This window comes from Ahaetulla prasina, chromosome 1 (genome assembly GCF_028640845.1).
Source record: "Ahaetulla prasina isolate Xishuangbanna chromosome 1, ASM2864084v1, whole genome shotgun sequence".
NCBI lineage: Eukaryota > Metazoa > Chordata > Lepidosauria > Squamata > Colubridae > Ahaetulla > Ahaetulla prasina.
In genome coordinates this window covers 260566192-260579406 of record NC_080539.1, presented here as the reverse complement: position 1 = coordinate 260579406, position 13215 = coordinate 260566192, and the positions used below count along the sequence as shown (strand labels likewise).

Genomic DNA, 13215 nt, shown 5'->3' with positions numbered 1-13215 from the left:
ACATTTAAGATGATTTTCATCATTGTTGTGCTCTATTTCTGTAGAGATGTAGTTATTTCTTATATATAGTGCAACTCCACCTCCTCTTTTATTTGGTCTATTTCTTTTAAATAATTTATATCCCTCTAGCTGTATGTTCCATTTGTCAGTTTCATCCCACCAAGTTTCCGTAATGGCAACAATATCATATCTACCCCCATTTACTTGGATTTCTAATTCACCCTGTTTATTCCTCATACTCTGTGCATTGGTGTATAGACATTTGAGTCCATTTGGATTGATCTTGTGTTTACTGTCTACATAACCTGTGTTGACTGCCCCTACTTTCTTGCCACCTGTTGGTTTAGTGCACATGGTACGGCACTCACTGTTAAATGCTTGGTTTTGGATAGCATGGTTGATAGTCTTACCCATACAGACATCTATGTTACATGCACTGATAACCCTTTTAGTTTTAGTTACTGTGCTAGTTGTCTCTGATGTTGACCTGTACTTACTCAAAATGGAAGAGTATTGCTAAGTATTAATAAATAAAAAAGCTAATAAATATATTTATTAAAGAAAAAGAAAAGTATTGATTAATAATTGAGTATTATCAAGTATTATTATTAAGTTGTCTAACTTACTTTGGCCATATCATATGGGGGAATTCCCTGGAGAAAGCAATTATATTTGGAAGAGTTAGCAGTAAAAGGAAACCAGACCATCAAAAAACACGGTGGCAGGACACCATCAAAGCTGACACCAACCAGAGCATAGAAACACTCAAAGAAGTAGTGCAGATCAGAAGATGTGGCGAGACCTGGCCCATAGAATCACCAAGAGTCGGACATGACTGAATAGATAACATCATCATCATCATCATCATCATCATCATCATCATCATCATCATGTAAAATTCATAGCAGATTGTCTTCCCAAGATTCATTTATGTCATCTAAAACACTCGTATATTCGGTTTTGAGGAAAGTGTATTGTTGTGGTTACTATTATTATTATTAAAAAATTGCTAATCCTCTTAATTCACAGACTTCTCTGGGGAGATTACATTTAACTTGTTCTGGCAGGATTTTCTTAGTCATGAAAATGTCAATTGGGAAATGTAACATTCCCATCCTAACTATGATTTGGAAACTGGGAATTACGACAACAAAGAAAAAGGTGAAAGGAAAAGATAAAGAGAGCAATAAACGTGTTATTTTTAAACAAAGCCTTAGACAGTAGGATTTATACCCAGGCCGTTTTTAGGGTCAGTCTTCTATTCTTGAAGTTCTTCAATTCTCAGAGCCGCTATTGGGGAGGACAGGTTGAAGCATAAATGGACAGCCCATCTTTACACCTACAACCGCAATCCAGGTGAAAAATAGGACTGTGTGGGAGCAAGGCTCTTTTAAGAAGCACACACACTGGTTCTGCAACTCTTTGGATCTGTAATTTGAGCAAATTGTAAGCTCTCCATTGACACATGTAACAGTTCTTAAATGCTTATTCAGGTATAAAATAATATTCTGAAGTCCTACTGGGTGTTGTGTGTATCAAGAAAGTAAAAAGGGTAAACAGAAAACACCTGGCTGATGATATTTTCAGGCTTTCCTAAGAGTGTTTGACATTAATACCCCTGGATATAGTTTCTGTAGCCACTCTTTATTATGCTTTAAATTGCAAACTACAGGTAGTCCTCGACTTACAAAAGTTTATTTAGTGACCGTTCAAAGTTACAACGGCACTGAAAAAAGTGACTTCTGACCATTTTTCACACTTCTGACTGTTGCAGGATCCCCGTGGTCACATGATCAAAATTCAGACGCTTGGCAACTGGTTCATATTTATGACGGTTGCTGTGTCCTGGGGTCATGTCATCCGCTTTCGCGACCTGACAAGCAAAATCAATGGGGAATCCGGATTCACTTAACAACCAGGTTACTAAGTTACCAACTGCAGTGATTCACTTAACAACTTTGGCAAGAAAAGTGGTAAAATGGGGCAAAACCCACTTAACAAATGTTTCACTTAGCAATGTAATTTTTGGGTTCAATTGTGGTCGTAACTCGAGGACTACCTGTACCATTCTTCTCTAGCTTATGCCAGGTCCCTTCATATAGCATACAGCACAAAATATTTGTCTGGTGGGAGGCGAGAGGAGAGGGAAAGCGCAATTTTGGTGGCATCGGGATGCATCATAGAATTTCTGTCACTGTAGCAATGTTTTTGGAGTTGATTGTGGAAATTGCTGTGAGCTGTATCTGTGATTGCTTCTCACGTTGTTCACATATATGAAAGGAGAAAAAAGAGTGTTTAGAACAATTTGTTAATAGTCCACAAATTTGTTACTTTTTAAAAGCCTTTTTTTTTTACATTTAGAATGTAGGAAATTCATCCAATTGTTTGTTTCCAGAATTGGAAAATATTCTTTATGAGCAGAGAGAAATGGGAGATAAACTCCAGCATGAAAAGAGGAGCAGGCATTTGTATTTCACTTGCATCAGTTTCATATTTACAAGTATTTTTATCCTTTATCTGAGTTGCATCAGCCATGTAAGTTTAAGTAAGGGATAGGTGCAGGAGGAGGACTTCATAGCTCATCCTGGCACTCTGCTTACCGTACCAGGCCAGCAATAGATTTTTAAATACTGATTAACTGGCCCTGAATAATGAATAGCTCCTTTCCCCATATCGTGCTCATTTTGCCTGCCTTGTATTGTTTTACACAATGTTTTTCGGAGGGCTCTGTTCCCCTTTAGAGCTTCTGGATATTGTGGTTACCCTGTCAATATAATGAAAAGAATCTTAAGGATGTACTTATCTGCAGCTACAACTCTACAGCAGCTTCCAGTGCCTTTGCTGTAGTTATTTCTGGGGGCTTTTTTTTGTAATGAATGACAATCATTTGGGATATGGGGAGAAACACTGCAGTAAAAGGAAAACGGACCATCAAAGAAACACTGCCCAATCTTTATAATCTTCATATGCTTTTGTTTTGTTTTCCAGGCACTTGTGTCGTGAGCAGACCCTGAGCTGGGGTACCCCAGAAGATGACAGAGTACAAACTGGTGGTGGTTGGAGCAGGAGGCGTTGGGAAAAGTGCATTGACCATTCAGCTGATTCAGAATCATTTTGTTGATGAATATGATCCTACCATAGAGGTGAGGAACCCGCTGTTTTTCTTCACAAAGTTGTCTCTTTCTCTCTTAGCCGTATTATTTGTATGTATATAATCCATGCTTATAATTTGAATTTACCGTATATACTCGAGTATAAGCCGAGTTTTTCAGCACGTTTTTTGTGCTGAAAAGCGCCCCCTCGGCTTATACTCGAGTCTACGTCTCGATGTACTTCGGGAACCCCACACAGGAGACGCCAAAGAGGCGGCGAGATCGTCCGGCGGGATTTGCCCAAGGCTGAGCAGTTCGCCGCGCGGACCTGAGCCAAGCCGGTCCCAGTCCAGCCGAACGGTGAAAGCGACATGCCGAGCGCCGCTCCGCTTTCACCGTTCGGCTGGACTGGGACCGGCTTGGCTCGGGTCCGCAGTAACTCCCACCGGCTGTGCCGCGAAGAAACCATTTAAAAGCCCCGCCAGGGCTTTCTTTCTTCTCCCTCCGTGCTTCAGAAGTTGGGCTTTTAAATGGTTTCTTCGTGGCACAGCCTGGCGGGAGTTACTGCGGACCCGAGCCAAGCCGGTCCCAGTCCAGCCGAACGGTGAAAGCGACATGCCGAGCGCCGCCCGCTTTCACCGCTCGGCTGGACTGGGACCGCTTGGCTCGTCCGCAGTAACTCCGCCAGGCTGTGCCGCGAAGAAACCATTTAAAAGCCCCGCCAGGGCTTTCTTCTTCTCCTCCGTGCTTCAGAAGTTGGGCTTTTAAATGGTTTCTTCGTGGCACAGCCTGGCGGGAGTTACTGCGACCCGAGCCAAGCGGTCCCAGTCCAGCCGAACGGTGAAAGCGACATGCCGAGCGCCGCCCGCTTTCACCGTTCGCTGGACTGGGACCGCTTGCTCGGGTCCGCAGTAACTCCGCCGGCTGTGCCGCGAAGAAACCATTTAAAAGCCCCGCCAGGGCTTTCTTCTCCTCCGTGCTTCAGAAGTTGGGCTTTTAAATGGTTTCTTGGCACAGCCTGGCGGGAGTTACTGCGGACCGAGCCAAGCGGTCCCAGTCAGCGAGCGGTGAAAGCGACATGCCGGCGCCGCTCCGCTTTCACCGCTCGGCTGGACTGGGACCGCTTGGCTCGGGTCGCAGTAACTCCGCCAGGCTGTGCGCGAAGAAACCATTTAAAAGCCCCGCCAGGGCTTTCTTTCTTCTCCCTCCGTGCTTCAGAAGTTGGGCTTTTAAATGGTTTCTTCGTGGCACAGCCTGGCGGGAGTTATTGCGACCCGAGCCAAGCGGTCCCAGTCCAGCCGAATGGTGAAAGCAGAGCGGCGCCGGCATGTCGCTTTCACCGCTCGCTGGACTGGGACCGCTTGCTCGGGTCCCGCGGGCGGGCGGGGAGCCGACTTTGGCCCTTTAGCAAGGAGGAAGGTGGGAGGAAGCGGAGCTGCCGGCTGTGGCGCCCGCTGAGCCGCCGCCGCCGTCGCCTGGAAGAGGAGGAGGTGACCTTCACGCTGGAGAGGGTGGGGATGGGGGTTGAGGCGTGCAAGAGGAGCGGCGTGGAGGAAGAGGAGGAGGCGGCGGCCCGCCGGGACAGCGCGGCTTCTAAGACCAGCCCACGCTCCGAAGAGGGAAAGGGAGCGAGTGGGTGGGTGGCTGGGACGAGACCCCACCACAAACACACACACAGCCGGTCGGACGGCGCGTTCCTTTCTACTCTCTCTCGCCTGCGCCAAGGCGCTGGAAGGGGCGGAGAGCGAAACAGCAGCAGGAGCAGCCGCGCCGCCGCTTCCTCCTCCTCCTCCTCCTCCTTTCGTGGCGGGCTGCTTCCAAGTCTGGAAATCTGTTTTGGGAAGTGGTGGTGCAGCGGCAGTTCAGCCCTGTCGGCCGGGGAAGGAGGCGGTGGATCGGATTCTCGCGCCACACAAGTCGGCTGGAAAGCTTGCTGCTTCTTCTTCTTTTTGCTTCTCTCCCCACCCACTCTTTTCTGCTCTCTTGCAACGTTGCTGCAGCTCCTCGGCTCCTTTTCCCGGCGCCCCAGAAGGCTCGAGCCTCTGCTGCCGATTGAATACTAAAATAAAATAAAAGAGCGGAGAAGAACGGGGCGCCGCTTTTGGTGTCCGCGTCCCTGTCGCCGCCCGGCAGGACGCGTTTAAAAAAAAGGGGCGGGGGAGTTGAAAAGAGGCTGCCTCTTCGGGTTACCTCAACATCTATTCCAGAGCCGCTAAAAGAGCGGCTGCTTGGCCCGCCCTGGTTGGGGAACGGGCACAAAAAAAGGGTCCCTGGTGACCCAGAATTCATCCTAGCCCCATTGACTGGCCCCTTTGACTCGATAGGATTTAGCTGACGGGATTGTTAAACAGCGCTCGCACCTTTCTTCTGGGGAGAGAAGTCACTCTAATAAATATTGGGAGGTGTTTTCAAGGAAACATAGGGGTCCACCTTCTGCCCACAAGAAATGTAGGGAAATGCCACCATTCCCAGCCTTCTGAGCACATCAGCTTATCCTGGCAGAGGATGAGGAAAGTCGCATTTCAAAGCCTTTGGAAATCACCAGCTTGGAAAAAGCTAAATTATGTAGGGCTATTCAGCTACAACTTCGTGTTTAAGTTTTGTCTTTTGAAGCGAGATAATGATAGCTAGCTAGCTAGCTAATTAGATAGATAGATAGATAGATAGATAGATAGATAGATAGATAGATAGATAGATAGATAGATAGATAGATAGATAGATTAGAAAGAAAACAGAACAAAAAAACAGAATAATAGAGTTGGAAGGACCTTGGAGGTCTTCTAGTCTAACCCTGCTTACGCAGGAAACCTTATACCACTTCAAATGCTTATCCAATATCTTCTTAAAAACTTCCAGTGTTAGAGCATTCACAACTTCTGGAGGCAAGTTGTTCCACTGGTTAATTGTTCTAACTGTCAGGAAATTTCTCCTTAGTTCTAGGTTGCTTCTCTCCTTGATTAGTTTCCACCCATGCTTCTTGTCCTGCCCTCAGGTGCTTTGGAGAATAGTTTGATTCCCCCTTCTTTGTGGCAGCCCCTGAGATATTGGAATGTTCCTATCATGTCACCCCTAAACTAGACATACCCAGTTCACATGCCCAGTGAGACGCCTTGCTTGCATGTCACACACGCACCGCCGCTGGGAAAAAAAAAGGATGGATGGATGGATGGAAGGAAGGAAGGAAGGATGGATTGATGGATGGAGGCGACCGCTTTGAAGCGCAACCCTTCTCCCGCAACTAAGGGGGGGGGTCAATGTTTTCCCCAATCCTAGGGTGTGGGGAAACAGTCATTCTTTCTTCCCCCCTAGTCTCTCCCGAGATCGCACTGCAGCGCCCATCATCCCCAGCCGGCAATCTGAGCTCGTGCCATCGATGTGGTCCTTGAACTTCCCCCTCCTTGTTTCTAACCCAGCCTAGGATGGCCGGCGTGGAGGGTATGGTGGTGGTAAAACGGCCAGGAGAAAGCTTTCGCTCTTTTGGAGAGGTCCTCTTGGAAGGCTGCCTTGGAAAGGGAAAGTGGGGAGGGGGCAGAGATTTCTCCCTCAAAGGTCCCCTTGGAAGGCTGGGTTGGAAAGGGAAAGTGGGGAGGGGGCAGAGATTTCTTCCTCTCGGGTCCCCTTGGAAGGCTGGGTTGGAAAGGGAAAGTGGGGAGGGGGCAGAGATTTCTTCCTCGGGTCCTTCTAGAGTCCTTGAGAAACTGATATCATACAAGGTTAATAAATTATACTCCTCCTCCTCATTGATGAGTTTTTCATCCTGAAATTGATTGAAACATTGTACCATCATATGCTGCCATAGTATAGTGTTAACAACATCTGTAAAGATGATATATGAGCATGACACTAAGTTTTTTCTATATTTCCCCCTTTATTGAAAAACTTCCATCATGCTTCTTTCTGAAAACAAAGGTCATTATAATATACCTCATTATATATTTGATTTGATGATATTTCAGTTAATAAATACCATTTAAGGCAGGGGTGTCCAAACTTGGTCCCTTTAAGACTTTTGGACTTCAACTCCCAGAGTTCCTCAGCCAACTTTGCTGGCTGAGGGACTCTGGGAGTTGAAGTCCAAAAGTCTTAAAGGGACCAAGTTTGGACACCCCTGATTTAAGGTGTTAAGCTTCTTTTCTTTTTCAGCAGCAAAGTGAATTACAACTTTAAAGAACTTTATTACTTTATATTCATTTATTTTAAGTATAGATTTTAGATTTTTAAACAAATATGTTTAGAGCTTTTATATCTTTCAAGTTATTCAAATTATCCCCTCAGCAGGTATATAATGGCATCCAATTCCAATATCATGTTGGGGCTTTTGAGCAAGGGAGGAGGAACGCGAGCACCGCCTTTCGCGCTGGCATTCCGGGATTTCCCTTTGTTTAGAGCTGGGAATCCTCCTTCCCCCTTTTGCACTTTTATTGTTTTTCGTTCAAATAAATATTCATGTTATTTTACTTGGCTCTATCTTTATTTTTTACATTGACCAGTAGCTGCCTCATTTCCCACCCTCGGCTTATACTCGAGTCAATAGTTTTTCCCAGTTTTTTTGTGGTAAAATTAGGTGCCTCGGCTTATATTCGGGTCGGCTTATACTCGAGTATATACGGTAATTATTCTTTCCACCAGAAATGTATATGAAGAATGAGAAATGGACTGATGTTCTTTTCCTAATAGGTAATAGGTGATCCAAAGAAAAATAAACCACAATAGAGGATACACCATTAAATTCTATTGTCTCCACGTGCCTTGGATTACAGTTGCCATTTCAGAGTCATGCTGGTTGTGGGTAATGGGGAATTGCAGTCTAGCTCCTCTGAAAGGCACTAGCTTTGGCATTCTATCATTTTGCTGGGAGCATCATTTATCATTCTTGTGTTTTTTGTGTGTGTGTTGTTTTTTTTGTTAATGGTTAAGATGGTCCTATGGACTTTGGAAATCCAAGCCAGCTCTGTTATATAATTTATGTCTTATGTTGTACTAATCTACATGGTCTGTTAAGTATGAATTGGATTATCTTGAAATTCCATTACATGACTTTGCAGAGGAATGTTCTGCTGTCAAGGAAATGTTTAAATTCCCTCCACCATATGCACTCGCCCTCCCTCCCCCCCCTCTCACACACACACATATTTTATAAAATAGGGATCATGAGCTAGACTGATCTGTGATAGGTCAGGAAAGCTGAGCAGTCTGCCTGTATATAATATTAATACATACATCTGGCTTCTCTTTTGGAAATGTAAGTAGTTTAAAAATAGATCTGTAATTTTCAAATCAGCCACATTTATTTTTCACCAAGAAGAGTGCATCTTCTGAATGCTTTTTACTAGGGTCCAAACACAAAAAAGGAACTTGTTGCCAGATAGTTTGATACTTTCAGTCTGATAGAGGCAAATCATAGCGCTTTTCTTCTAAGTAAGTATACATAAAATTGCATTTATATCCCCAAATCCTACATAGCTTTCTCAGAAGTAACTGTAGCCTATTTAGTGGATCTTAATTGAGTATAGAAGCTATATAATGCAGCCTTTTTTCCTTAAATGAAATCCATGCACCCAGTTGGTAAATACTAGTGTGGCCTTAAGGAAAACTGTAGAATTGCATACCCACTGAGTTGTTAGTGACTTAAGCCTTCCTTGATCAGCTCTTTTATCCATCAGAATGAATAATGGGCTGCTTTGCAAAACAATAGCATATAATTTTACTCTCCTTTTGAGATGATTCGCAGTATTCTAGAAGCAAGAAAGTGGATTGGCATAGTCATCTATTGTGTGGATATTCTAGCATGCCGATATGATTGTGAGCCACAGTGACACAGTGGTTAGAGTGCAGTACTGCAGGCTACTTGTGCTGCCTGCCGGCTGCCTGCAATTTGGCAGTTCAAAACTCACCAGGCTCAAGGTTGACTCAGCCTTCCATCCTTCCGAGGTGGGTAAAATGAGGACCCAAATTGTTGGGGGCAATATGCTGTAAACCACTTACAGAGGACTGTAAAGCACTGTAAAGCGGAATATAAGTCTAAGTGCTATTGCTATTACTTTTTCCTAATGGGAAAGTAAGAGAAAGATGCTGAAAGGGAATAGGTACATTATCTAAGAGCTCCAGGATCTGGATCAGTAGTGGGATTCAAAAATTTTTTACTAACGATTCTGTGGGTGTGACTTGGTGGGCATGGCAGGGGAAGGATACTGTAAAATCTCCATTCCCACCCCACTCCAGGGGAAGATTACTGCAAAATCCCCATTTCCTCCCAATCAGCTGGGACTCGGGAGGCAGAGAATAGATGGGGTGGGGCCAGTCAGAGGTGGTATTTATTGGTTCTCCAAACCACTCAAAATTTCCGCCACCGGTTCTCCAGAACTGGTCAGAACCTGCTGAAACCCACCTCTGATCTGGATGTTTCAGACTTCTTACTCTGTCCACACCATCAACAAATCCTGGAGTTTCCATGCTGACTTCCCCTCTCACTTTGTGATTCTTTTAGAAAATGCTGGAATAAAATAGTACTAATACACCCCCCCCCTCCCAAACTGGGGAATACCAAGGAAATGGTAAGCGTAAGATTTCAGTAAGACATGGGATAAATACAAAGTCTTGGAAACTATCATAGGAATTTCCTAGCCTTATTTATAGTGAGTTAATTAAAATGGAGTATGTTCAATATTCTGAAATGCTTCTTTGTGAACTTCTTTCCACCTGGACTAAGTTCATGAGATAATCTATCTACTGACTCCTGTGCTGCTATCTCGTGTTTGTATATGTGGAGGAGCAAGGAAGGGTTGCAGCCATCTATAGAAATTCTATAGATTTGTCTCACCAGACATCCAACCCTACAAAATGGAATAGGGGCCTTGTTGGTGGACTAGATTGGTAGACTAGAAATAAAGTCTCTATTCTTAGAGAATCTCAGAACAATTATACTGGCATCTATGCTAATGTTGTCTGGTTCAGGATTCCAGGGTTACCGTGGTAACCTGGGGCTTTCTCAGAACATCATTGGTCCCAGACTCTTTGCAGGGCAAAGTTTAGGCTTGTGATGGCGAGCCTGTGGCATGTGTGCCAGAGGTGGCACGGAGAGCCATCTCTGTGGGCATGCGCACCATTGCCAGCTGCTCTCTTCTGGCTTCCGACCCTCCAGCGTGCGTCTGCATGTGCATATGGGTGCTCCAGTTTCGGCACTTGGTGCCAAAAAGGTTAGCCATCACTGGTTTGGGCCTTTAAAAATATCGTCACAGACCAAACATAGAAGTTAAAACAGTACAATGCATACCTATCCAATAAAAAAACCTTTTCACGTCTGAAGTAGGTATACCCAAGGAAGCAATCAGGTTCAAAAACTTCCACTTGCCACAGTAGTAAATTTGGCTCCATTTCTAGAGACTTCTCAATCCTTATCATTTAATATAAGTAGTGCATAACTATCATATGAAAATGGTCTGAACAGTTTGTAAACAAAGGGGAGATTAGCACTGCCCTCCAAAACTGATATAGAGCATTCCAAAAAGTATGCAAGCTCCCATACAGTTTTAAAGTCTGAGCAGATAACGTGAAAGCTCTTGGTAAGGAATGCCATTTTATTTGCCCAACAATCCCATTCAAATGGCCTAATATCAAGGTCAGATGGGACTGTGAGATGGGACTGATAAATGACATTGGGGGAATTTAAAAAGAAGGGTGTGTGAGCTTACTGCAGTAGTGATGGCAAGTGTTGATTCTCTCTTGATAAATCAAAATCTAAATTCAATGCTTGAACTTTTTCTGGGCTTCGTTGAAGCTTAGCATGGATGCAGATTGGGATCATCTATTATTTCCTTATTTCAAGAAGACGGATGCCTGTCTTTCAAAACTAATTGTGCTGACTATAACTTGTTGCTGGCAATCCTTATGATTTATATTGATATATTGATCATCAATTGTGTTGTAAATGTTGTACCTTGATGAACGTATCTTTTCTTTTATGTACACTGAGAGCATATGCACCAAGACAAATTCCTTGTGTGTCCAATCACACTTGGCCAATAAAATTCTATAAAGATTTGCCTGCCCCCTCCCCTCATTTGTTTAAGCCAGTACTTCAATCAGCAGAGTCATAATTGAATCTCGACTGAAATATAGCCAGGTTGTAGCAGAAGTGTGTTAGAGACAGAACGGGGAACTCAACGTAAAGACTTCAGAAATTTAGATTGTATAGCTTCTAACACAGAAATGTGTTTGTAAGCGCAACATATCTCACAATAGAACTGCACTTTGCAGGTGTACTTCTTGATCTGATTAGGGATAGGGTGGATTGGCAGGGTAGGGTTCATGCATGTCACCTCTTGTCATAAATGGCTCACTTTCTGATAAGATGCGAGCTGGCTATGGCTGATCTCTGATGTAAACTAGAAATCCAAATTTGAGCTTTATCAGGTGCCATGTGAGCAGAGTTTATAGGTTCAGTGTCAATTGCTGTGATCCAAAAAAGCAGAAAGATGAGATGGGGAGTCATTTGTGCTTTAGATTTTTTTTCTCCCATTGGAGATTTTAGGGTCTAATGCAGACCTGGGCAGTTGATGCCCCCCCTCTCCAAGACACATCTGGCCTTTTAACTGTTCCTATCTGGCCCGCATGAGGTCAGCCAGAAATTAGAAATCAAATGGAAATAAGTGTATTCCACGCACACAATACGGTTGCCTTGCTTTTATTTTGAGCTGACTTGCTATTCTTTTTTTCACTTAGCAAGTTTGTGGGTGTGCGTGCAGCCCTCTTATTTCAAGCTTCCACAACAGTCCCATGTGACCCTTGGGAAAATTAATTGCCCACCGCTGGTCTAATGAGACAATGGCAAACAAAGGGCAAAGGCAAAGAAGACCATGACCTTGGGGCTGGCAGAAAGTGGAACTTGGGCTCCCCCATGTCAGTACTCCATCACATACCTCCATTTTCTTTTCTTTTTTCTTTTGCATTAAAAAGTAGGATCTAGAGAAGCAGAGATGACTGAGGGCACAAGAGTTAAGAGAACGGTTAACTGGCCAGGTCTTCCTCTGCTGCCTTCGTTGAGTCAGCTCTGAGGCTGATGAGTTTCTCTCTTGTGCCTTCTTGGTTGCAGTGATAGAAGAGGTAGTGGAGGGGAGACCTTTGTGGGTTCAAGTCAGCTGCTGAAGTGGGGAAGGTACAGCATGCAAGTCTTCCCCTCTCTTTCTCCAGGCTACCTTCAGTTGCTCCAGCCTGAGAAGCGACTTGGTGCCTCAGGCCTCCCACTGTTTGAGAGATTTATCTGGGGGAGGGGTGTCCGAGAGCTTGGTGATGGTCTCTTGTCTTTTTATTGACTGAATTCTTCTTTTCAAATGATAGTCGGGCCACCTTTTGCAGACTGGGATGGTATGGCCCAGGCATCCAGATCTGCAGCAGAGCTTGTCTGTGTGTGAGGCAGGATTGTGATGGTGGTAGCTTTTCAAAATGCAGCTGCATGTGACAAATAATTCTGCGCAAGATCTGCTATATTTAGAATGTTGAACAAGAGGTGGATAATATGTAACTGCAGCAGGAAAAGTAATTCTAGAAAGATTATCCCCTTTTTTGGAGGGGAGCAACCTTTAGCATTGTAGTTAGTCTTCATTTGAGGCGGAGGCTGTTTTGAGGGAGTTTTTCGACCAATTTTCTGTCAAGTGCACAGGTTAGAGCCATTGTTCTTTTATCCCTGTGCACTTAATGGGAATTCTATTTTTTTTTATTTGCATTTATATCCCGCCTTTCTCCGAAGACTCAGGGCGGCTTACAATGTGTTAAGCAATAGTCTTCATCCATTTGTATATTATATAGAAAGTCAACTTTATTGCCCCCAACAATCTGGGTCCTCATTTTACCTACCTTATAAAGGATGGAAGGCTGAGTCAACCTTGGGCCTGGTGGGACTTGAACTTGCAGTAATTGCAAGCAGCTGTGTTAATAACAGACAGACTTAGTCTGCTGAGCCACCAGAGGCCCACAAATTTTTATTTGTTACATCTATTTCTACCCACTAGTTCCTTGGGTAGAGTATACAAAGTGTTCCTTACCAGTGTTCCAGCTTCTCTGTGGAAACCTGACAATTTCACAACTCCCTCTTATCAGAGAATCCTCCTTCTTATTCTCTTTCAGT

The 13215-nt window shown here is 44.2% G+C and overlaps 1 protein-coding gene across 1 annotated transcript in view; it reads left to right on the top strand.

Annotated features, from left to right (window-relative positions):
* HRAS (HRas proto-oncogene, GTPase) overlaps positions 1-13215 on the top strand; it is a 77385-nt gene that overhangs the window by 33498 nt on the left and 30672 nt on the right. Inside the window, exon 2 of the mRNA XM_058156801.1 lies at positions 2989-3143. Coding sequence (XP_058012784.1) covers positions 3033-3143 — 111 coding nt within the window. The 5' untranslated portion in view covers positions 2989-3032. The remainder of the gene's footprint in view (positions 1-2988; positions 3144-13215) is intronic.